This window comes from Girardinichthys multiradiatus, chromosome 12 (genome assembly GCF_021462225.1).
Source record: "Girardinichthys multiradiatus isolate DD_20200921_A chromosome 12, DD_fGirMul_XY1, whole genome shotgun sequence".
Classification (NCBI taxonomy): Eukaryota; Metazoa; Chordata; class Actinopteri; order Cyprinodontiformes; family Goodeidae; genus Girardinichthys; species Girardinichthys multiradiatus.
This window is the reverse complement of record NC_061805.1, coordinates 41,428,142-41,454,058: the sequence shown is the minus strand read 5'-3', so window position 1 is coordinate 41,454,058 and position 25,917 is coordinate 41,428,142. Positions and strand designations below refer to the sequence as shown.

General features: G+C 39.4%; 2 protein-coding genes across 5 annotated transcripts in view; both read right to left on the bottom strand.

Moving 5' to 3' along the window:
• The window catches only part of igsf9b (immunoglobulin superfamily, member 9b), a 40,990-nt gene extending 21,238 nt beyond the window's left edge, over nt 1-19,752 (bottom strand). For 2 of the 4 annotated variants that reach the window (XM_047381602.1, XM_047381603.1), the window contains exons 1-3: nt 19,649-19,752; nt 8,176-8,271; nt 4,989-5,195 (exon numbers count right to left, since the gene is read on the bottom strand). In XM_047381602.1, the coding sequence (XP_047237558.1) occupies nt 4,989-5,195; nt 8,176-8,236 (268 nt within the window). In that variant the 5' untranslated portion in view covers nt 8,237-8,271; nt 19,649-19,752. Of the gene's footprint in view, nt 1-4,988; nt 5,196-8,175; nt 8,272-15,282; nt 15,746-19,648 lie in introns of those variants that run through there. The other 2 variants (XM_047381600.1, XM_047381601.1) reach the window with 2 other exon arrangements.
• A 2,609-nt stretch (nt 19,753-22,361) lies between these two features.
• tmem230b (transmembrane protein 230b) lies at nt 22,362-25,263 on the bottom strand. Its single transcript, XM_047382063.1, has 3 exons — nt 24,960-25,263; nt 22,777-22,899; nt 22,362-22,680 (listed from the first exon to the last, which is right to left on the bottom strand). The coding sequence occupies exons 1-3, from the start codon at nt 25,053-25,055 to the stop codon at nt 22,540-22,542; spliced, it is 360 nt and encodes a 119-aa protein (XP_047238019.1). The 5' UTR covers nt 25,056-25,263; the 3' UTR covers nt 22,362-22,539.
• Between the last annotated feature and the right edge of the window lie 654 nt (nt 25,264-25,917).

The window sequence follows — 25,917 nt, the reverse complement described above, 5'->3', positions numbered from 1 at the left end:
ATAATTTTGAATGATTTGTGATTACAGAACATTTGCTCAGTTTAATGGTAAAAATTAAGTGGAAAATAGTGTAGCACTGCAGATATCATGATATGCTGACAGCAGAGGAAGACAGTTTTTTTTTTCTTGTTTGGAGAAGCATCAACTTTGCTTTTCTTTGTTCATTCGCATGTGAGTAAGGGAGCGGGGCAGAGGTGCATTATGGGATGTGTTTTGATTTGAATACAATCATAAGTCTGGCACCGGCCCCTGCCTCTGACAGCTCACCCCCTCCCGCTCCCCCAAATTTCTCTCTTCAATCCTGCAGCCCACTAATCAGTTTAACCCTCTTATGAATAGCTCTTTGTCATGAGATAGATTACAGTTAACTCTGCCCCTCTCACTGTGTCCAGCTCTGTTAGTGCGGTGGGTTGACAGAGCTGGACGGAGCTTCACAAAGCTCATGAGCTAAAACTTGCTACAGTAACTCAACTTAATGCAGGCATAAGCTGTTTAGGCATGACCACAAAGTACTAGCTTTAATTTTCAAAGCTTTCCAAAAGAACTTCAGAGTTCAGTACACTTGAAGAGGTATTTGGACTTCTTTCCGGAGTGGAGCATGAGATTTGTTTGAGCATCAGGGAGAGATAACCATATATTCATAATTTTCAACTGTCTGGACATTGTTTCAGTAGTTCAGTTGGACAGACAATAGAAAAATCCTAAAAAAGCAAAATCAAACAGAAACTTGATCATAGATTTCAAATTTTGAATGTTAGATAAATATTCTTCTTTTTCACGATCCGAGGGTTTCATTCCTTTTGAATCTGATTTTATGAATTTAGGATATTTCTACTGTGGTAAAACTTTTAAATATAGACAAAGACTACAGACTGTGAAACTCCACACTTTTCAAGGCTCTGCAGGACCCCTGTAGGATATGAAGCATGAAGCACTTGGGTCTCTGAATCAGCCTGCAGCTCCAAGATTATGGATATAAAGATCTTATGTTTGAGTCATCTACGCTTCATGTGTCATTGTCAGGTGCACAATGACCCTGGTCCTGAAAAACAGATATTCGGGTTTATGTTTCAACTGGACTATTTGTTTTGGCTTTTGAAGATATAGCACACCCATATTTACATAAGCCTGGGTGTTTAATGATTATTTGCAGAGAACTTTACTACAAGGTAGGTGGTATAAATTCAGCATTTGTGTGAACACGTCGTGCATGTGTGTAGAAAAACACAGACCCTGACTTTCATGGGTATTCACAAGTCACAGTGAGTGTGTTAGGGAAGCCTGCTGAGATCCGGGGGTTTGCCCATTGTCGTTATAACCTCAGGCCAAAGACCACCTCCCCTCCCGCTCACAATTTCTGCAGGTTTTCTTCACAACACAGGAGACATCTGATCCAGCCATGCCACAGTAAACTATCCAGACACTGCCTGACTAAAACACATTGTCTGGACAGATACTAGTAAAGCCTGCTATAAAAGAGTGTCAGTCACAGTTTTGTCTGGCTGTTTCCTCTTCGCTGTGAGCTGAGTAATGTTTAGCTCACTCTCAGGGCATGCTGAGAGTGAAAAACAGGCAACGAGGTGTTCATACCACTGATGAAACATGAAACATTCTCTGAGACATGGACAGGCTTGTGTTTAATGGTTTCTATGGTTGAAGTGGGGACGCTCCTTGGAAACACACAGTACAATCTCAAGCGCACCTGATATTATATCAAAAACAGCTGCTTTAATGGTTTGAAGCAAGCACTGAAGATGCCGCTCGCTGTGATTCTTTTCATCTCTGCTGATAAAAATTGCTAATAGCTTTAATGACCTTGGGACATAGCAGCAGGCTGAGGACACACAGCATCTAAAATTATTTGCAATGAGAACAACAGAAAAACTAGGAGCATTTTTTACTTTAACAGTAAATGCTTTTTTTAGTTTTTAACATCCTTGTTTCCTACCATACAGGGCCTAGCAAAAGTATGAATGCCCCTTGAACTTTTCAATTGTTTTAGATAACAGCCAAAACAGGAATGTATTTTACTAAGATTTTAGATGATAGGAACGCAACTGTGAAGTCAAAGGAAAAAATACATTATTTTAAATATTTTTAACAAATAAAAATCTGAAAAGTGTTCTGATCATTTGCATTTAACCCCTTTTTCTCTTTCTAAAATCCAGTAAAGCTAACTGACCTCAAAAATCCACCTGCATGTCATTTATTCTCAGTATAAATCCAGGTGTTCTGTGATGGCCCCAGAGATTTGGTAGAGAACATTAGAGAACAAAGACCATCTTGAAAACCAAGCAGCACATCAGATAGGACATGGAGAAAGCTGTGGATAAATCCAAAGCTGGGTCGGGTTATGAAACAATACCGCAAGCTTAGAACATCTTATGAAGCAGCACTCAGTCTATCATTCAAGCATGCAAAGTCTGAGATAACTGTGAATATACTAAGAAATTATCATCCAAGAGGCCAGCTGGAAACAGCATTATTTAGAGAAGCACCCAGGAGGCCCACAGTAGCTTTGGAGGAACTGCAGAGATTCACAGCTCAGGTGTGAGAGTCTGTTGTAAGTATAACAAACATATAGAAGATGTTGAACTGATCAACTTAGGGTGTATTCACACCTGCCACTTTTGGTTTGCTTTAAATGGACCAGAGTTTGTTTCCCTCCTTGGTCCAGACCATTTGTGCAGGTGTGAATACACACAAGCGAACCCTGATCCGGACCAAACAACCGGACCTGAGACCTGCTTTTTAAGGTGGTCTCAGTCCGCTTCCAAACTAATTCTGGTGCAGTTCGCTTATGGTGTGAATACAAACCAGCCCTGATCCGACCAAACTACAGAAAACATACGTCTCTTTGGACTTAACAAGCCACCGTAGCCGGTAGTAAAGGTGTATGTTGTACTGAAATCATACCTGATCAGCTTTATGTTGCTTAGCAACGCCGCTACTGGCATGTTGTGGGTCATGGGACACATAGCACATCGTCTCCTTCGGCTTGCAGCACGTATTCTCCAACGCCGTTCCAAAATTATTTAAAAAGATGTCTCAAAATTTGTGTTGAATGAGCTGCTCTTCATGTCCACAATAATATTGCAGCTGTAATAACGGCACAAATATGCAGAACAGAAGTGCTGTACGCAACAGTTGTTTTCCTCAATTTCCAGGTCTGTGGTCTGTCCCGCCCCTGTCATTTCTGCCCAGTGGGAGCAATGATCATCACCCGCAAGGCTTTGTTTACAAGCAATAGCTCACTTACAAAAAGTACAATGTGAAAGCAGACTGCACCAAACGATTAAAATAAAGTCTGTTTTTTGGTCCGGACCAAATAAGCAGACCAAAAGCCTTCCAGCAGAACAATGACCCTAAACATACAACAACAAGAGCTACAGTCAAATGGTTTAGATCAAAACATGTTCAACTGTTTGAATGGCTGTGTCATTCCAGACCTAAATCCAATTCAAAATCTGTGCCAAGACCTGAAAATTTGATGTTAGCAGACACTATCCATTGAATGTCATGGTGGTCGTCCTATTTGGCCAAGAAGAATGAGCAAAAAATGTCAGTCTTTAGATGTATAAAGCTGACAAAAGATACTCTACAAGACTTGCAGCTGTAATCACAGCAAACGGTGGTTCTGCCATGTTGCATTTTCATTTCATGTCACAGTTATGCATTAACATTTGTGGTTTGACAAAATGCAAAAGCGGTATGATCAGTTCTGCAACGCACTGTATTTAGTGTTATTAGTAGCTGCCACTACCTAAGAGGTAAACAGTAGCACAGCTGTCTGAGGTATCATAACTCCCTTTACCTGATCCTTTAAGGGTTGATCTTTAGCTTCGTCCTCCCTGCTTTTCTATTCTCGGACAGGATAACACAAAGATGCTTGGCGACCTGACTGGGTCAAATCTAAAATCCCAAAACATTTTAATTTGAGGGCAGAATACATTAGACTCAGCACTGACACGCTTCACATGCTGCCATCTGCCCCCAGTGGGAGGGGAGATATGAGGTTTGGAGCCAGACAGAAGCAAAACCAAAACCAGACAAAAACACACAAAGGGTGAATATGGCAAAACAACAGCAAACCCTACTTTTTTACTCTAAGATTCACCTCTCCTGTGTTATTTACTTTATTATGGGTGAACATGTATGAGATAACGACTAAGACTGCTGAAAATTTATATTCAACAGTATAAATAATGGTTAAATAAATACAGTTCAGTGGTCTGATGGGAGGAAGCTGGTTAGAGGCATCGGTGAGGTTCCTCAGTTATCACAAATGTTTCTAAATAAATGCTTCTAATATTTGTGTTTTCTGAACACCTATGCAACAAATGACTTGGGCTGTTCAGAAGGGCACTTTCTACTTTTTAGTGAGGACAGTACAGGATTTAGGGTGCCCCAGAACTCTTGTCGGCTTTGGAAGCACAACGGGAGGCTGTGATACCCCTCTTTGTCTTTTGTGTTCTGGTAGACAATGAGAGGATTATAGGGCTCCAACAAGAAAACTCCCATTATTCCCAATGCCTCATCCATCCTCCTTCCAGCACAACAATCTCCTCTTACTGGGTCACCCTTCAGCATACTAATATAACACTGTCAGCTCAAAAGCAAGCCCCCACCTACACTTCTAATCCCCCAGTGAGCAGCGTTCCTGGTATCCCCTTCCTCCTTTCGCATCTACACCCCACCCCCTCCTTAACTGTCGCTCATTCTCGCCCTTCCCCTCTTTGGTGCTATACAAGTGCATGCTGAAAACACAGACTGAACAACACCTGTAATTACAGGGACAGTGCTTTGGGTAGATCATCTATTTGGCGTAGGGTTTCAAACCCACTTCTCCTCCCTACACTTTATTAATACCAGAGTAACATCCTTGTGGCTTCCTTTGTTCTCACAAGATGAAAAAAAAAGTTTAGTATGTTGTGCTATGAGAGCCAGAGTGTTGTACATCTCAAATAAATTTTAGCTGCATTTCCTACCTTTATAATTAGGATGAACACGAGGAGCATACACTCCGAATTTAATGAGAACAGGTACATTGTAGCCAAGGCGCACCCACTCCACAACATGTAATGGAAAGAGGTTCGGGGTGGTGGCTTCTTTGGATGATGGAGTCAGACTACAGTCCAGCTCTGCAGAGCCTCCCTCTCTGGCATGGACCAGCGATGCCAAACCCTGAGACACACCTGGAAAGACAATAGTATATCATCAGTGCAAAGTCCTGGGTGGATCTGTATAGACAACACAAGGGGCAATGATCAGGGAACGAGCAAATTATAGATGCTCCTTTCAAGGAAGCTTCCGGCCTCGAAAACAGCAGGATCAGATGCTCTGAAATATTTTTTGGGGGCAAATTTTATTTCAGTGAAAACCGATAAGGACGAATGGATACATTTTACATAGAAAACTTGACCACAAAGTATGGGCCATTTATAGGGCCCGGAATAAGGTTCCAAAAAGTGAAAAAGGTTTAAAAAACATGTAAACGTTCCAACCTATGGGTCAGCTGGCTGAGAAAATGCTCCTATACTTTAGTCTGGTTGTGCAAAACACAGTCATGGTGTGGAATCGGGCTGCACAATATATCTCAAAATGTATAAAAATTCATTTTTCTCCTATTAAGGTAAGCCTGTTACAGTTACAGTAGACAAGGTGTTTCATGTCTGTTATACAGATGACTGCAGGGTGGCTACCAGAGCAGACAGCCTGACCAATTAATCAGCTAATATCCACTTGTTATACATGTGTTACTCTATAAAAAGCAGAACGGTACAAAGTGTAATATTCTCCACAATAAGAACTTGATTAAATTTAGGGGGTGTTCATGAATTGAAATCCAAAGAATAACAGGAAGAATGTAATTAATAACATCGTTATTAGAGATGCACCAATCAATGGGCCAGAGTCCTGAAACAGCCAATTGTCCCTTTAATTGCTGAGCTTATTAATAAATTGTTAAAAGTTAAGCACATGTGCTTCAATAATGATGATGATCCCCCATAAATATCAAAACTACTACTTTTTTCAGCCAACCTGCAGCCCATTTTCTTTTCCATTTTATCTGTCAAATTCAAAATCATCAGATCCGACCTCAAAGAAGACCAGAAATCTGTAACAGCATGCTTTGAATAAAAGCAATTATATTGTGTAACACATTTTTGTTTTAGAAATTTTGAATTAAAACTGTGTTGTTTTCACTAAAGGTTTCCTATCATGAGAATCCCATACCAGACCATTAGAGTATTATTATTATTATTTATTATTGCCATAAAAGGCAATAGAGGTCAGCACAAAGATTATAAAAAGTAATGCCATAACTGATCCTGGAAAAAAACTGGTCTCAGATCAGCCACTGAGTTCCACTTTCCCAGACTGTTAAAAGCAAGGCCGTCAGCGGGCTTTCACAACAATCATGTGAGCATTCGGTAAAAAGATCGTGTAGCTGCAATCCCATTAATGACACCTGAAGCAAGAAGCCGTCCCTCTACCTCCTATATCTCCCTCGCTGTCATGTGCTAACATGGGTGTGTGCTCAACTGGGTGCCTGTGTTTGCTCCACTACTCATCTGGCCTGGTGATTACTTTAATCTCAGAGGAAGAGAAAGAGGAGGAGGGGTGAAGCTCTGATGCAGCAGGACCCTCTGTGTTTGGTCCAGCCAACCTCTCAGCACCCCCTGGGGTATACACATGGTCTGTGGACCAGCACGATCAATCCCCCCTTCTGCAAACACAAGCTTGCACACACAGAAGTGTGCCTGAGGTTGCGGGGTTTTTTTTTTTTTTTGGGGGGGGGGGGGGGGGGGCATAAATCCAGGATTGATCTAAATCTGCATCCAGAGAAGTTGGATTTTGTCCCCATTCTCTTTTGTCCACTCATGTCTGATCTGCCACCCCTCCTCTTCACTCTCTCTGTAACATGAAGCGGTGGGAGCTGTGATGATAAACTATGTTTTACATGCAGACCGTCTGCATCCAGCTGATCAACAACATCCACTGGCTGCTTCTCAAAGCTTCACAACCTGCTTGTTGATCCTAAGCAAAAGTGGCGAGGGATGCCTTCTGGTATCACAGTATACCGAGGTAAGGGCTGCAAAATATTAGGAAAGCATAAAATTGCAATATTATTTGCTAAATATTACAGTGATGATTAGGATTATTTTCTGCAACAAACGTTTTCCCATGTAACACATGTACTGACCTCGAGCTTTAGCATCTGAGTCACTAAGAGCTACATCAGGAGTGGACATAAAAGACTGTGAAAACCCATTCAAGGGCTGCACGGTGGGGCAGTTGGTAGAACTGTTGCCTTGCAGCAAAAAGGTCCTGGGTTCAATTCCCGTCCAGGGGTCTTTCTGCATGGAGTTTGCATGTTCTCCCCGTCCATGTGTGGGCTCTCACTGGGTACTCCAGCTTCCCATTCAACCTGCCATGTATATTATTGCCTAACTGAGCAGACAGACTAACTAATTAACCAGCTCATACAAACTAATTATACTTGTGTTACTCTATAATAATATAATATTCTGCCCTAGAAAACTTCTGCTAAAATCTGTAGGTTTTTATTGTATACTTGTGCGATTATCTGTGTAACACAATCAAAATAAAGGCTTTACATAACATATGTGTTTAACCAAAAAACCAACATTTATATATATACATATATATATATACACACATATATATATATATATATATACATATATATATATATATATATATATATATACATATATATATATACATATATATATTTATAGCATCCAAGCAGTCCTATGGGACCGCATTATTGAACACTGATATTTTAATGTCAACTGTTATTCTATATCCCGTATTATTTTGCATGTGATGAAATTAAATCAGTGTGCTGTGCAAGTTTTACGGCTAATTTTGTAATGTCCCTCATCATGTCTCAGTGTTTCCTGACAATTTTTGAGGACAAACAAAGAAACACAGGCAGGGACTGATGAGGATGGGGCTTTAACATGATCCTCATCAGTAAATGTGAATAGAAGTTTAGTTTATACAAATGCAGGTAATTTTCTGCTTTTTATTACTTTTTCAGTTAACCCAAGTAAAATGCATAAGTAATGCCATCAAGAAAGAATTAGACATGAAAATGCACCAATAATGAATGCAGCCAATCCATACTTGCATTAGCATACTTACTTAGCAGACAGATGGCTACAGCAGTGGTGACAGCCTGAAGGCACCGTCTCTCCAGTCCCATGGCCGTCCGTCACTCTCCTCCACACATCTCGCAGTCTGAAAAACAAGACCGTACATCCTGTTAACCCTTCATCAGAAAAACTTTGGTGGCGCTGACAGAATCACCACTACATGGGGACATCCCTCACACATCCCCCTCCACAGACAAATGTAATCCCTGGAGTTAATGTCTGCACATTATCCAAGCAAAACACTATATTCCAGATGTGCCTAGGTTGATGAGTAAGTGTATTCTTTGAAAACATAAATCATTTTTTCTTAGATTAAGGCAAACTAAGTCAATCCAGTAAGTTCTTCTCAAAGCAACTGTTAAAATACACCTAGACTTGGCATCCTGTGAATGTTTAGGACTTAAGTGTGGGTGTTAGCCATGAGGAAGACCTCTTTAAGGGTCTAGGTGGTTGTACAGATTAACCTATTGTTTGGGATTTGTCCAGTTTATCCATAAAGTCTTGTCTGATTCTCAATAGGCCAACAGGAATCTACAAGAACAACGCTGAAAGTCAAGACTCCCAACACCAGATGTTATCTAATTACCAAAACTTAAAAAAGGAACTACAGCAGACTTAACAGACTTCTGTTTGATGACAAGTTGAACTTAGACTTACATTAAGACAACGGAGCACTTGCTGAACAAACAGCAGCCTCATCTAAATGCACAAATGACTCAAATGGGTGCACGGCACTGGTTACGTGCGCGACCACATACAGAGGCTATAGTCCTCGAAGCGGCCGTCGCAGGTTCGAGTCCCGGACCCGGCGACCTTTGCCGAATGTCTCTCCGTTTCTTTGCCCCTCCTTCCTGTCTGCCTACTGTCAAAAATAAAGGCCTCTAGTGCTGAAAAAATCCTAGAAAAACAAAAAAAAGACTCCGAGTCCACCAACAAAATCTGCAGATTTTTATCTCCTAATGAGCTTGACAAACATGACTTGAAAAGAAAATGTTGATCTCTGAAGTCTGAACAGCCGTTGCTCCTCCAGAGGTCCCCCCACTTCAAATTGGATTGGAGGCAAGTTAAAGTCGTTGCCCTTCAAACATAATGGAAGCCTTCTCATCCTTCTCCTAGTTTACTTCATTCATTACCCTAATATAAACTTACTGCTTAAAGTTCATATAAGTAACTTCAGAAGGTGGCTGCGCTTAGAAAGGAGATGTCATATACTAGGTGATGATACAACCGACAATGCACCACACAAATGCAAACTGACTCCATGACCTGCTGGAGACATTTAATCGCTTAGCGGCACTTAAGCAAACAAACAGACCAGAATAGCAGAGCAGAAAGATGCCCTTGTTTCCATGCACTGGACCAATACGGCGGCTGTTAAGAGTTGGGGTCGACAGAAAAGCATCTCAATATCTTAATGCATTTTTTGTTTTCCAGAGAGAAAAAAGTTAAAAACAATTTGCACTGGGGAAGAAAAACATTAAAGTCAGCCATGCATCTCTTTGAAATGAAAAAGGTTAGGGTTTCTCCCCTCTGTTTGCCCTCTGGGATGTTGAAATAGGCACCACTCTCAGTGGATTCAGAAGATAAACAACAAATCTGCGCAGTCCAAACTGTTTATGTGTCACCTCCAGCAGGCAAAACTCTGGTGGAAGTGATTGCACTTTACTACATCCTCCTTCCCGTTACCTTCTCACTTATATTAAAGGCATGACATGTACAGCAATTCCCATCATACACTGTTTCTGCAAATTAAGCTTATATCTAGACCTCGAGAAATATTTGACAATCTCAAATCAGCATTTCCTTCGCTCCTTTAAGAGATATGCTTCAACACCAGAATATGCAGTCTGACAATCTTGTGTAGACAGACAGGGAAAGACTGGAAGGGGGGCTCTGTCCGCAGGTGCAGTATTAGACAGAGACAAGCAGGTTATTTCCTCATGCAGCAGAGCAGAGCCATTTAATTGGCATGTGCACTCTGAGGGCCTCCAAAGGAGGCTAGATATTAAATTCTGAGTGAATGCAAAGCAACACACATTGCCTTGCAAACATATTCAGTGCACAACTGTAAAGTGGAAGATGGTTTTTAAAGTTTTGAAATAATAAAAATCTTAAAATTGAGCCATGCATTTGTATTTAGCACCCCCAAGTCACTTTCAACACAATTACAGCTGGAACTGTTCTGGGGTATGTCGCTACCAGTTTGCAAGTCAAGAATACTGAGATTTTTGCTAAAGCTCAGTTAGACTGGATGGAAAATGTCAGATCCGCAATTTGACTGAGGTCTGGACTTTGGCTGGGCAATTTTAACACATAAATATGATTTGATCAAAACCAGTCCATTGTAGCTCTGGCTGTATTTTTATTGTTGTTGTCCTGGTGGAATCCCCGGTCCCAAGTCATTTGCAGGTTTTCTTCCAGGATTTCCCTTTATTTATTTCCATCCATCTTCTCATAAACTTTGACTAGCTTCCCTGCCCCTGTTAAAACCTTCCCAAAGCATAATGGTGCCACCAGCATGTTTTAGGGGCTTGGGTTATGCATCACTAACAAATAGGTATAATGTAGACAGCAGTACATTTGTATGTGATCATATAATCTCTGCTGTTACCATGGGCCTCTTGCCTTCTTCTGATAAATGTTATGCTTGCCAGACCTGTCAGTTAAGGTGGATGGCCATGTTTTGGTAGGTTTGTAGTTGCACCAGACTCTATCAATTTATGGATAGCACAGTGTTTGATCCTGTTTTATAACCTAATCTTATTTTTACTTTCTCTAAAATTATACTGAGTTACACAGCAGTGGACCTAATTGACCTCTAAGGCATTCAGTTACACTGGATTTTATTTAGAGGTATCAGAATAAAGGATCCCATTGACAAATACATGCAACATTTCTTAGATTCATACAGGTAAAACCTTTTTAAGGCATGTCTCTTTTCATTCTACTTAAAAAATATGCACTACCTATACCTGGTCTGTCACATAAAAACCATAAAAATACACTGACGTTTGTGGTTGAAACGTGACAAAATAGAAAATTGTTCAAGAAATATAAACATTAAAAAAAATATTGAAAGTATTCCTTGACGTCTCTGGTTGAAAACCAGAAGAAAATCCTCTTCCAATGCAGATGTTTAAAACTAAAGCGTGCATGTTGACGCCATGCAATGGTCCCGTGTCCACTGACACAAATAGCTTTGGATCTTGGCATGACTTAGCCCTCTGGACGGCCCATTTGTAACGCCCAGTCTAATCCTGGCCTCCTGTTTCGAGTGTTAATAGTTTAATTGAATTAGAGATCAAACTGTTGAGACACGTCAAGGACATGCTTTCATGTAGTACCTGTGCAGTGATCAATCACTGCTATATCAGGTCGCAAAGGTCTGACCACCGGAGGTTTCAAAGTTTCTTCTAGTGGAGACAGCAAGGATCCTTCATCCGCTGAGCAGCTGTAATGTGATGTTCAGGCTTGGACGTGGAAAACACGTGACACTTAAACTGACTGATCTTTAGAGTCTTCTCTTCATGAAGTGCAGCAAGAAGCATGATGATAAACACTTGCAGATGTTTACAGAGACAGATGTTCTGACTGTGGAGACGCAGGTGTTTCAGATAAAAATGTTTCTTCAAAAAAAAAAAAAAGAGCTCCATATTTCCATTATATATCAGTTTCTGTAGAGTTGAAATGTAGTGATGTAGGGTCAGTTAGAGCACTGTTGTTGAGATGTTCTGCACTGAAGAACTTCAAAGTCCATGCAGCCCTTCAAATGTTTGAGTTTTTAAATATAAGACCCTCCAGCAAAGACATGTAAATCTTTATGGATCCTTGCAGACTCTCACTTGTGGACAAGCAAAAAGTGTAGCACCCAAGTAAGAAGCTGATTGCACCCTGTCAGCTTTAACAGCAGGTAGGCTAAATCTCTCCATGCACGTCTCCTCTACAACACTATTATTCAAACATACACTGAATAATGCATGTGTATAGCATGTTGCGTGGTGCAAGGCGTGTGCTAGTCTTTTCCAACCGTCTTATACTCTTTATATGTGACCATTACAATGGCTGTTTAACCTTATGTGTGTGAGATGTCTTATCCCTCAGTACCTAAGCAGGGCCATCAGTGATGCTAGTGACAGATCCAGGCCTGATAAGCAGTAGTATTACTCTCTTAGTAATCCCTCCTAATCCTGACATGCCGTGGCCTTTGAACAGACCTGTGTGCTACACTACGAGTGTTACACAGGCAGAAACTGACTGGTCAACCAAATTTGTGCAACTGTTAAATCAGTTATTAACACAGTGACTGGTTCTATAACTCTGGACCAGCCAGCAGACTAGAGCAGTCAATGCATGGATTTTGTTCCTGGCACTACAACCTAGTTTGGAAAATCCATTGATGTTTATTTTAACGAAGAGGAAAAAGCTGAGCACACAGTCAGCACGGGAGAGGAGACCCAGCATCCTGGGGAAAACCCACTGTACATGGATTAACGGCGATCGCTGATACGCTGACATATGGCACTACTAATAATTACTATCGTGCAATGGCGGAGTGTGTTTTCAAATTCCTCACTTGCTATCTGTCTCTTGCATTCAAGTATTCCTGTGCAATTCTGCAGCGACTGATTATTTCCTCATGTTACACCAATGAATTACCTTTATGCTTCATGCATGAGCAGATTGACTGAATTTTTTTTTTCCTCTCTTGAGGTGATCTACATTCACTCACAGCAGCTCAAACGAAGCAGAGCAGCTAGCATCGCCCTTTAAGTCCTGAGCTTCTGTCCTTCACTGCCTATAACTCTTACAAGCAGGTTAGTCCCATGAAGATAACCAAAACCCAAAAGTTGAGGTCATGAACTTCAGCACAATATGTTGACATACTGCACTGGATTTACTGAACACTGAAACAATGAGACTCATTTCTTTCACTTTGGAAGGCTCTTAATGGCATGATGAAAAGGGCATTCACAGACAGGTCAGAACTGAGATGTAAAACACAAAAATGTGTCTGCATGGCAGACAGCTGCTAATACTGAGTTTTTAGAGTTTCTACCTGTTCAAAGGTACTTTTTTACTTGAGATACCGCAATGTTAACAACTCAATGCAATCAACTATCTGTGATAGTGACATATTACCATAATTACGGTAATATGTGATTATATGATTGCATTGTATCGGATCTATACAGGCATGGACCGGTCTCAAGGTATGATAACTTTGAGAAAAATCACGTTCTTTCAGGGGTTCACAGTATTTATATTAAGCTTTAAAAGAAGAATGTATGTATGCTTTTATTTCAAAGGGAAAAACAAAAATTTACTCCTACTGCTGCCTGAATAACATACCATATTGACTACTACAGTTCTAATTATGTTATCAACAACATCTATTTATTGTTATTTTAATATCTAGACTTAAGCAAAAATGTAGAATAAACACGTACTGAATGTATAAGTTTTCAAGTGCTCATTGAACATTTCCAAACAGCCATATTTATCTTTCTGCTAAGAAAGGGACAAGTGTAGGAGGCTTCTGACAGGCAGGGTGCAGCAACGGGTGGGGAGGGATGAGCAGTGTTGTGCTACTCTACGCTCCAAACATTAAATTAGATATCTGGTCACTAAAACACTTTCTGTTAAAATATCATCCAAAGGATTTTAAGCTGTAAGAATGGAGTGATGGAAAATTTGAGCAATTCTGAAACCAGAACGTTTTAGAATCTCAGTATATCTCAATACCAGTAACCGACTTCTATACCTGGATATGAACTGTACCTGTTTGTCTTGTAAAGTGTTTTGAGATTACATTTGTTGTAATTTTGAGCTAAAGAAATGAATTCAATCTCTAACTACCCTTCTGCTGGATCGTGCATTAATATATCCATTTATTTCTGTGTTCTGCTTTATCATGGATCTACACATCAGGAGTAGTCTTAAACATTCAGCTCATAAATCAGACGTCTCTAGAACCAATCCCTTTCTTCCAACACGCCAGTTTGTCTGCAGCCAACCCATTGCCATGTAATCTTCATACTCAAACAATGCAATATACAAAATAAAATATCAAGGCTTTCCAGATGACGAGCCATGAGGAATATTACTGTGTAAAGCCACACCTGAGCTGCTCACGTGCAGAGGCTTTAAGCACCTTGAGGGCAAGGTGATACTGTATTTAACACTGATTCCAAATGAAACTTCAGGTTTTTACTGTTTTGCCTAAATAACCTAAGCCTTCTCCAAGCCTGATTTTTAATAAATGGTGGAGACCATTGTTTTTCACAGGCGACAAAGTTCAACTTATGCTGAAATTGTCAAAGGCAATCAAGCTAATTAATAAACACAGATGCTTACTGTTACAAAAATGAACTGGGTTTGAGAATATACATACAGTGCTCCAAACACCAGAGACAACAGACTACTGCAGGGATGCATGCTTCTCAATGAAGTGTTCAGTGGGACAACAGAGCAAAGAAGGGCGGTGAATAATGTTCAAAAAAATCTGAAGACAGCTGCAGCCCTTTGTGTAAAACAGTTACAACTAGCTTTTGTCCAACACACTGTGCCGTACTGAGCAGCAGGCTGTTAAACTGGTGCGCCCAACGCAAACACCAAGCCACCCAGATCTCAATTTTTTGTGATACTCTGGGACTCTAATGCCACATGAGAAGACGGGCTTTAAAAACCATATACACATACATATGTCCTGCTGTCAGTTTCTCCTTGTTTTAATCCTGGGAGCTGAGCTGCTGGTTTAAAGGGCAATGCAGACAAGTTAAACCTCTTTGGGATGGTTTAACATGTAAAAAAGACTCACTCGGAGATTACAAGTAGTACATATGATACCCAAAACAACAAGATATTTAAAACAATGCTGAAATTGTCCACATGGCTGTTACTGAGAATATTTAAGCTGTGGAAAGGCAGCCAATGCTACTGCAAGATTAGGTATGAGTAGTTATTAACATGCAACAAACAAAAGATCAGGGAAGAGGACATAATTTAAATGGCTAAACAATAGACCTTCCAATCTGAAGGACAAATTCAGTCTCACTGATTGCTGAGGTCCAGATTCAAGTTATTAGTTGTTCCTTACCTTTCATGAGGCACTTTACACTTCAGCTGAAAGTTCAATATCTCAATCCATGAATCCTTTTCTCTAAGACTCTTCTTGCAGACCAAGTTTAATGGTCCATTCCTATTATCGCCACAGATAGCTGTGGTTAAAAACAAACTTGGACCAAAATCAGGAGGAACGGGGCGCAGGTAGATACATTTTTAACATTCAATGCGAAAAAAAACTGAAAATAATTTTAATCCTCCATGGTGATCAGACGTCCCGCAAACTTCTTTGCGTCTTCGGGAAAACCAGATATTTATAATCGCTTAACAAGATCCGACCTCAGGCCATTTGAAATCAATATAAACTTTCCAGGCACTGCACTTTGTTGCAGTATTCTTCTTAGTCCAAACTTGCTTAAAGTGCTTTTAGATATTTAAACGAGAAGAAGCGACTTCCAGTCGTCGTATGCGATCCAACATGCGCAGGACTCACCAGGAGAGCACGCCGCAGGGATAGTAAGGTCGCTGCTGTTGATTCCGTGCCCGCGGTGTCCCTCCTCTCATTAGCATCATCCCTCCTTCTACTACAGCGGCTGTAAACACTTCTGTCGAGTCACACACCAGCACCACCACATGACTTCCCGTTTGAACTTTCAAAATAAAGGTTATCCCGTAAACGCACCAGTACAAAGAGATTCAGCTATCTTTGATGCAGCTGAGTAAAATATGAAGTCAGAGACATGCGCTTTGGTGCATGAATGGGAATTATACTGTAATTATGCCATTTTCCGTTGCATTTCAAACTACTAACTCTATGCATTATAGTTTTTAGATAAACAAAATATAAACACACCGAAGGAAAACAAAAATGATACACAAGCAAAAGAAAATTAAATTGGTGTTTAAAATCAGGAAAGGGCTGATTGGTGCATTTCAGGTATTTGTAACAGAGATCAGCAACATGACAAGATTAGACTGTAAAGGATTAGAACATGTTAACTATGTGTAAGATCATATCATCAATATGATCTATTCTAATTTCCCCTCGGGGATCAATAAAGTATCTTTGAATTGAATTGAATAACATGTTTTCTTTTGATTGCTATATGTTTTTTAACAGCATTATTTTTCCACCGTTTGCTTTAGCTTCATAAACTAACAATAATGTAGTATATGTGTGCTAGGGATGCACTGATATGAAAATTCAGGGCGATATCGATATCCAAATATTAATATTGCTGTTATGGCCTATAACCGATATTTACCGATATCAAACATTTTATATATATATATATATACAGTACAGACCAAAGGTTTGGAGACACTTTCTCATTCAAAGAGTTGTCTTTATTTTCATGACTATGAATATTGTAACTTCACACTGAAGGCATCAAAACTATGAATTAACACATATGGAATTATATACCGAACAAAAAAGTGTGAAACAACTGAAATTATGTCTTATATTCTAGGTTCTTCAAAGTAGACACCTTTTGCTTTGATTACTGCTCCGCACACTCTTGGCATTCTGTTGATGAGCTTCAAGAGGTAGTCACCTGAAATGGTTTTCCAACAGTCTTGAAGGAGTTCCCAGAGATGCTTAGCACTTGTTGGCCCTTTTGCCTTCACTCTGCGGTCCAGCTCACTCCAAACCATCTCGATTGGGTTCAGGTCTGGTGACTGTGGAGGCCAGGTCATCTGGCGCAGCACCCCATCACTCTCCTTCTTGGTCAAATAGCCCTTACACAGCCTGGACGTGTGTTTGGGGTCATTGTCCTGTTGAAAAATAAATGATGGTCCAACTAAACGCAAACCGGATGGAATAGCATGCCACTGCAAGATGCTGTGGTAGCCATGCTGGTTCAGTATGCCTTCAATTTTGAATAAATCCCCAACAGTGTCACCAGCAAAGCACCCCCACATCATCACACCTCCTCCTCCATGCTTCACGGTGGGAACCAGGCATGTAGAGTCCATCCGTTCACCTCTTCTGCGCCGCACAAAGACACGGTGGTTGGAACCAAAGATCTCAAACTTGGACTCATCAGACCAAAGCACAGATTTCCACTGGTCTCATGTCCATTCCTTGTGTTCTTTAGCCCAAACAAGTCTCTTCTGCTTGTTGCCTGTCCCCAGCAGTGGTTTCCTAGCAGCTATTTTACCATGAAGGCCTGATTCACACAGTCTCCTCTTAACAGTTGTTCTAGAGATGTATCTGCTGCTAGAACTCTGTGTGGCATTGACCTGTTCTCTAATCTGAGCTGCTGTTAACCTGCGATTTCTGAGGCTGGTGACTCGGATGAACTTATCGTCCGCAGCAGAGGTGACTCTTGGTCTTCCTTTCCTGGGGCGGTCCTCATGTGAGTCAGTTTCTTTGTAGCGCTTGATGGTTTTTGCGACTGCACTTGGGGACGCTTTCAAAGTTTTCCCAATTGTTCGGACTGACTGACCATCATTTCTTAAAGTAATGATGGCCACTCGTTTTTCTTTACTTAGCTGCTTTTTTCTTGCCATAATACAAATTCTAACAGTCTATTCAGTAGGACTATCAGCTGTATACTGTATCCACCTCCTGCACAACACAACTGATGGTCCCAACCCCTTTTATAAGGCTTGAAATCCCACTTATTAAACCTGACAGGGCACACCTGTGAAGTGAAAACCATTTCAGGTGACTACCTCTTGAAGCTCATCAACAGAATACCAAGAGTATGCAGAGCAGTAATCAAAGCAAAAGGTGGCTACTTTGAAGAACCTAGAATATAAGACATATTTTCAGTTGTTTCACACGCTTTTGTTCAGTATATAATTCCACATATGTTAATTCATAGTTTTGATGCCTTCAGTGTGAAGCTACAATATTCATAGTCATGAAAAATAAAGACAACTCTTTGAATGAGATGGTGTGTCCAAACTTTTGGTCTGTACTATATATATATATATATATATATATATATATATATATATATATACACGCTTTCGTCACCATGAAAAAACAACCACACTGCTGACATTGTTACTCAGCTTTAGGTAAACACCCTACTGTCCTGCACAGCATCAATATCACTGTCACATGCCTAAACAAATACCACATGGCCAACCCCCTACCCTCCCTCTCCTGAAACACATACGCAAACAGCAACAAGATGGTAATAAATATTAGTTATTAATATTAGCACAGTTTTACTAATCAGACTGGTTCCAAAATGTTAAAAAAAATTACTAACATCGGCCAATACCACAGTTAATGCCGATATATCATGCATTTGGTTAAACAGTCTTATCTTACTCAAATTATTGTGTAAAAAATTATTTGTAGTTAACGTTATTTGGAAAATTTTACAACAATGAAATTCTATTGTAAAATGTTCTTCGGCATAAATGCTCTTCAGTATGTTTTTCTTTATGGGCCATGTTTTTACAAACAGGATAAAGTGAGTGATTTTACTGGATAAAAATGTAACATAATAATTAGATTTCATTTTTTTATTTTTAACCTACCCTTACTTAGCTACATTTTCATTCATAAAATAATAGTCTAATGCAGCCAAAATATGTTAAAAGTCAAATTTACATGACATTCACTTAGTCACAACTGTAGTTCTAAGAGCCATTTTTCCTGCACTATAAAAAAATGCTTTAATTTTGAAAGAACATAAATATACTTCCGTCATTTATCCCTCAGTCGCTGTGTAACTTGCGGAACTTGGCACTTTTGCGCCTGAAACAAAAGCGCCTTTCGGTGGGAACGACTGTAACAAAAGGAAAACACGCATCTATCTGACACATTTCTTACAGCAAATGTAAACATATGTCCCCCAGAGTCTCCGAACATTATTAGTTAACCATTCCACAAATATTATATTAATCACACCCTCCTGTAAGTACAGTGTTCTTATTTAATTTTTGTTAGAATTACATTTCAGTTAACGGCCGCGTAACATGATTAGCATTCTTTACAGTAATCTATGTGCTATAAAGTAAACGCATCTTCACTACATTTTCAATAAAATGTATAATAATATCAGTAATAATAACTATTTAATCCTTCACCTTACTTTATACATTTTGGCCATCTTTGCGTATGTCCTGGTTGGCTGAGAATCTTCACCAGCATAGGGAAGGTGAAGCTAGCAAGACGTATTTATTGTCTAAATAAACAATGACCTCTGCTATTCACAAACATATAACTGACAATTAATGTGCGAAAAGGTTAAAGTTAAGATTCACGTCTTGTATTTTCCTCTCTTTTTGAATTAGCAGACCTAAACCAGCTATTAGCTAAAGGCTTCGTTTATTCTTTACCTAAATCAGGCTAACCCATTCATTTTAAATTCAAATGTAATTTTAAACATTCAGTAAGTTTCAAAGCGTTCACACACTGCTTTTAATTACCTTACCTTAAAATGACGTCTAAAGCTCTCCCATGAGAAGATAAATGTTAAAAGTTTTAATTCAAAAATAAATAGGCAGGTCCACTGGACCGTTTTTTTACGTTATATTTAAAGTGACCAATCAGGAGCCGGAACTGCTACCAGTAGGTGGCGGTAATATGCCAGAAACAACCCCGCCGAACAGACACCAGAGACAGGTATAGCAAACGGATGGATGGATGGATTTCATCAAAGGCCAAACAAAACGTGATTCTAATGTTGCCACATCAGTATTAGCCTAATTTTTCTATATTTCTCAAAGTGAACAGTACCTTGATAGATAGCCCAATGAGCCCTACTGATCAGAAACCGCTGCACACCTTTAGATCTGTTTGGCAAGAAATTGCTAAATAATCGAAGATATTTAATCTCCTTTGGTACTGTATGGTGTTTTGAGGAAAAACCGCAACATTATGAATTGATAAAATCATTACCATCCTATTGTCTTAATATTTTGCAAGTCTAATTTAGAAAATTGAATGTGTATTTAAAATGAAACAATCAAAACAAGGAAAAACTTTCCAATGAAATAAAATCTAATTTAATGACTACTGTCTACTTTTAAGGCTGGCTTAAAACTTTCCTTTTTGATAAAGCTTATAGTTAGAGTGGCTCAGGTTATCAGAGAGGGAGCCTTCCTCCCTGTTGGATGGAGTAAGGGGGAGTCAGGTTTAGCCTAAACCGGCTCAGTTATGGTTGAGGTGCAAACACACCCTCCATTTCTGCTATCTGTATGACCCCTTCTCTTTTCCAATGGTTATAATCAGTCTGACAGAGAGAGGTATCACAATCCTTGTGGTTTTTAGTATAACAATGACCATCAGTGGGACCCTTTGTGGGGTTCCTTGAGACGACATTGTTGTAAATAAGCGCCGTTTAACTAAATAATCTGAACTGAAACTATCTGTGTAGTTATGCTGCTATAGGCTTAGGCTGTTGGAGGACATAACGACCACTTTCACCCTCTTCGCTACATTCTCACACTACTCTCCAATTTTGTATTATTTGCTGTTATTTCAGCTTTTAACCTTGTTCTCTCTTTTCTCTTCCTAGAAGCTACACCTGGCCTGGCTTTGTGTCTACTTGTGACACCTTTCAGGAGAGGGGAATCGTCCGAGCTTCTGCTGGCAACAACTTAATGCTCACCCTCTACCGATGATCCACATGGCCCTGCCTTTTAGTGTTTAACCCTTTCTCTCTCCTAGACATGGCGATTGACTGAGCTTTTACTGTGACTAACTCTATGTGCTCTCTTTCAGACTCTAACCTTGAAAACTGGCTCACAGTTTATCTGTTCTTTCTTTCTAGGTGAAACGAATAAAGGAGCTACATCCATTAACATTTACTTTTTCTTCCCATAGAAAGTACTCCTGAATCAGTGCTTCTTTGTTCTCTTTGTGTCTCTGCTCTGTTCTTTCTCTCAAATCCCCAGTTGGTCGTGGCAGATGGCCGCTCACACTGAGCCTGGTTCTGCTGGAGGTTTCTTCCTGTTAAAAGGGAGTTTTTCCTCTCCACTGTCGCTACATGCATGCTCAGTATGAGGGATTGCTGCAAAGTCAACGCCAGTGACTGTCTACTGTCTCTACATGCTCATCCAGGAGGAGTGAATGCTGCAAGTCACTGACTGGATGCAATCTGCTGGGTTTCCTTAGATAGAAAAACTTTTTATCCAATTTGAATAAATAACTGAATCTGACTGCACTGTTCAATGATTAGGATTAATTGGAATGTATGTACCTGACTTTTGTGAAGTGCCTTGAGACAACATGTGTTGTGAATTGGCTCTATATAAATAAAACTGAATTGAATTACTGTTAATTCTTTAGTTGTTTATCAATGTAAGCTTTCCAAATCTTGACATTGCCTTATTTTGGTTTCTAGACTACTGTAATGTACCTACAACACAACACATAAAAAGGTTGTAAAATGCAGATAATTTAGTAAACAATATGGTTATTGCTTTTCTTAAGAGATGTTGTGAGTGGCAAATGAAAAACCTGCCTTTCTACTGGAAAAAAAAGTTCATGAGCTGATTTACGGAGCATAATCCGATCCAACTAATACCAGGTATGGTAGGGTTGGTAACTGATCGAGGGGTTGCAATTAATAGCAAGAAAGAATCCTTGAATTATCCCTTTGGAGAGCAACAGGTCGCCTCGCATCTGACGGGATTATAGAAGTACAACTCTTAGCAGCAGCGTTTTTACGTGAGTTGGATGTCCTGTAATGGAAAATGGCGTTGGCCTTTCATCTGGTCGCTTCAAAATCATGGGTATTTATAAGTTGATAGCAGAGATCAGACAGGGGAAAGGCGTGTAATTGCTTTGGTAGCTCCGTTTGATAATGCTGACTCAGAGCGACCAGGTGCACCATATGGAGATCAAAGGATCGGAATTAATCACATGAAATCCCCCAACAAAAAACAAATCTGGAAAGTCGGCCGGCTTTAGCTAATAAACAGTAAGGATCATAGTGTGGAAAACTATTTTCTTGATCTTATACACATATTATAGGCCAAACTATTGCACTGATTATAATAGGATAAATCACTTCTTTCCATTTAGAAAAGGTAGAATTTTGACACTCAAATGTTTAGAATAATGATGTTGGTTGATAGTTAAATATTATTTACACCATAAACATAGATCACTTGAATCATTAAAAAGGCATTAAACAAATGCATAGTTAAAAGATCATTTTAATAATTTACTGAAACAAACACATTCACATACTAACAAGAACATTGATTTCCAAAAACGATTACTCCTTAAGATGTTTTTAGCTATCTTAAACTTAGTACAAGCAATACATGAATGCATGCAATTGTAGGAAGACTGCAGCTGAAGCTTTATTGTGGTTCAGTCATCAAAGTCTGGGATGTCATCATAGGAGTACCCTGGATAGCCCTTCGATGCATAATAAGCTATACGTAGGTGGTAAATTCCAGGCAGGAAGACAATGATACCGATGATCAGAACAGGCACTGTTCGGTCGCTGTTCTGAAACATGTGGTGACATTATATTTATGTAAAATATTGCTTGTAACATTCTGTACAAACATAAGATCAAAATGTCTGCTTTCAAAAGGTACTCACAGTAACTCCAAAGTATCCAGCCAGAAGAAGAGCACCAATGACGATTAAGATAGAGCCGATTAGAAAGAGCACTGAGGCGAGGGCGATTGCTTTGTACGGGACCTTGGGTGGGCTCTTTTTGAACTGCAGAGGAAGAGAAATGGGCAATCAAAATCTTTTGTGTGACACACAAAGTCATCTAAGTTTCACAAAACACCCCGAAACAGACAGGAATCAACTGAAAACGTAAACTAGCTTGAAAAGCGAAAGCAGTAGAAGCACAGCGTCTATTAAACGCCTATCAGAGTTTTACCCTAACTTTACAGCCATGTTCTGTCATGTTTCATGAGGCATTTGAAGCCACATGTTGACAATGAAAAGCAGCATTTGCTGCCATTATAACAATAACCAACAAACCGACCGCGTGAAGTGTTTGAGTTGATTAGTCAGATTAGTCTCATTTTTTCTCCTAGTGAACTAATAGTTGAACGTTTTCTGTAACTGAGGATTCATGCGCTGCTCTAATGGGTTCAATTTAGAACAGCACAAATATGAATGAAGATTAAGAACTTCTTACAATATTTTAAAACTAAGACTGAAATAATTTGAACTATATAAAATGTTTCTGTGAACAGAGTTTGGAAATTAAGAGAATTTTTATGTATATATTTTAGTGGGTAAGGAAATACCATTATCATTTAATTAATGTAAGCCAATCAATCAACCTTACTTTAGGAATGTTTGTCAGGTATAGAACAGCATCTCATGGTCTGTTTATTAATGTACTTGCTATTATGTTGTGAGTCATGATATGCAACATAAAATCTATCCTCCTATTAACAAGTTTTTAAATGAACATGTCTCTGCGGAAAATAACGCAAGTGATCAGTGTTCTTCTGACGGCATTCATTTGTTGTTTTTATCTCTATCTGCATGTTTTTCATCATATTTTATGCTTCAAATATGTTCCCTTCTATTGAGTAGAACTGCAGCAAACTGTTTTTAGCTGTATTCGAGAAGAACTTGTGGATTTCATGAAATCCCACGCTGCAGTTAGTCAAGAAGCCCAGAGCAGGCTGGAGTGGCCAGATTTCATTAGCGAAAATCTTGAGAGACTATTTTAAACCAGGTTGTTAAAAAAAAACAAAAAAACATATGGTATGATCAATGCCTTCTGTTTAGATGATTTTCAGGTCGCAGCGATGCTTCCCCCAGAACTGCTGCACCACCTTCTACCTCTGCAGAATTTTGAATAGGTCCAATCACCAGTTAACCCTACCATGACTTCAGCTACTGCACAACCTATACTACTACCAGTCAAACAGAAGGCGTTTGAAGAAGGTAGTAGCATCAGTAGTGAGTTGAGACTGCTTGCAGTGCCACTGTACAGTAATATATCTCTAACAGGTTTTTAAAATAATTTTAATTATACCCTTACTGAACCAGAAACTGTGATCAGATGTCTCTTTTACAACCGAGACCTTGTCAAGGTAGCAACCACACAAATCAAAACTGTATAAATCAAATATATAATACACAATGAATGATAAAATAGAATGGCACAGCCATTCAAACACAGCGACTTCTCGGGAAAGACAATGACATTTCTACTTCTCGGTATTTTTTATGATACTCTTGAACTCCTTAATGGATGTGAGTGTTTTTACTTGATTATTATTATAATTTAAGTTGATGCAAACAAAATAGTACGTTTTCTCGGTTTAATTTTTTTTTGGTAGCAAATATGGGAACCAACACGACGGAAAAGTTCTGACTGGAATATCAACAGTCCTGCACCAGTTAAAGTTCTGATGTTGTGATGTAATCAACTCAGACACGCACAGCAGAGTTAGCTGTTTTTATTCCCTTAGTGCGATATCTTTTTTTTAAGTTATATTTTAGGAAAACCTGCAATGTGAATCCATACTTTATTCCCCAGCTAGGCTTTTGTCAGTAAACATGTTTGTGAAAAACAAATACACCACTGTACAATATTTTTAAAGGCTCTAAACGAAGAAATGTTTGCCTCAGCTGCTCCAGTTTTAGTCTTTCTGTTTCAAATCTGCTCTTATGGTATTAATCTAAGATAACGACGAGATGTTAAATAAAGCATTCTATTCAACTGTAACGACTGAGGAGGATTGATCAGAGCTCATCTCTTCCAACAACATGAAAGCGGTCAATCTCACCTAATCATGGGTTACCTGTAAATCTATGTAGCCGTCATCATCTGTGGGTAACTTGGAGTACCTAACTTTGCTGTTAGGAGTGTCGTGGGATACAATATTCCGAGCTGGCATTTTCTTCAGCTTTTCGGGAGCTTGTTACAGTTTACTGACGGTTATTTTCAAGCAGGAAGAGTTACAGCACAATTAACGGAGCAGCAAGTAAAAAAAAATAAATAAATAAATCCTAAAGCTAAAACAGGGTAACGACGAGTTTATGCAACACGTTTTGCGGCGAAATCAGGGAGATGTTTGCAACGAGGCTCTTCCGCGTAAGGTTACAAATATGCGGCTTTGCGCATGCGCCGTTTTAAACGTCATCGTTACGCAGTAAAAAACATATTTGAGGTATTTTACATTATACAGTTTTGAATTATTACAGTTAATGACAATTACACACACACATATAAGCAGAGGTGTGTTCATCTTTTCAAAGAGTATTTTATGTCTTTTTGTAATTTTCATGTTATGGCTTGCAGATCAAAAATTCAGTGTCCCAAAAAATGTGAATACATATATAATAAGATCAGTAAAGATAATATTTTTTTAACAGAAATGTCAGGCTTCTAAAAAGCATGTTCATTTCAATGCACTCAGTACTTGCTTGGGCCTCTTTTTGCTTGAATGACTGCATCAATGCGGCGTGTCCTTGAGAGGACTGGCAAGAAAAACCTATTCAAAAATCTGAACTGAAACTGAAATCAGCGCATTAAGAGACACAATGCAGAGATAAAGCCTCTCCTGAACTAAAGACAATTTCAGAAGCGTCTTACCTGGGATAAGGAGAAAATGAACTGGTCTGATGCTCAATTGTCCAGGGTCGTTTTTTTCAGATGAAAGTACTATTTGCATTTCATTTGGAAATGAAGATCCCAGAGTCTGGAGAAAGAGCAGAGGCACAGAATCCATGATGCTTGAAGTCCACTGTGTTTTCTGA

Bases quoted from the DNA above. Each gene is read 5' to 3' on its own strand.
- tmem230b (XM_047382063.1), bottom strand. From the start codon at position 25,055: ATGCCAGCTCGGAATATTGTATCCCACGACACTCCTAACAGCAAAGTT. The intron at 22,900-24,959 runs GTAACCCATGAT...CTTCCTCTGCAG, and splicing joins ACGGCTACATAGATTTACAG to TTCAAAAAGAGCCCACCCAA. The intron at 22,681-22,776 runs GTGAGTACCTTT...CACATGTTTCAG, and splicing joins CTGGATACTTTGGAGTTACT to AACAGCGACCGAACAGTGCC.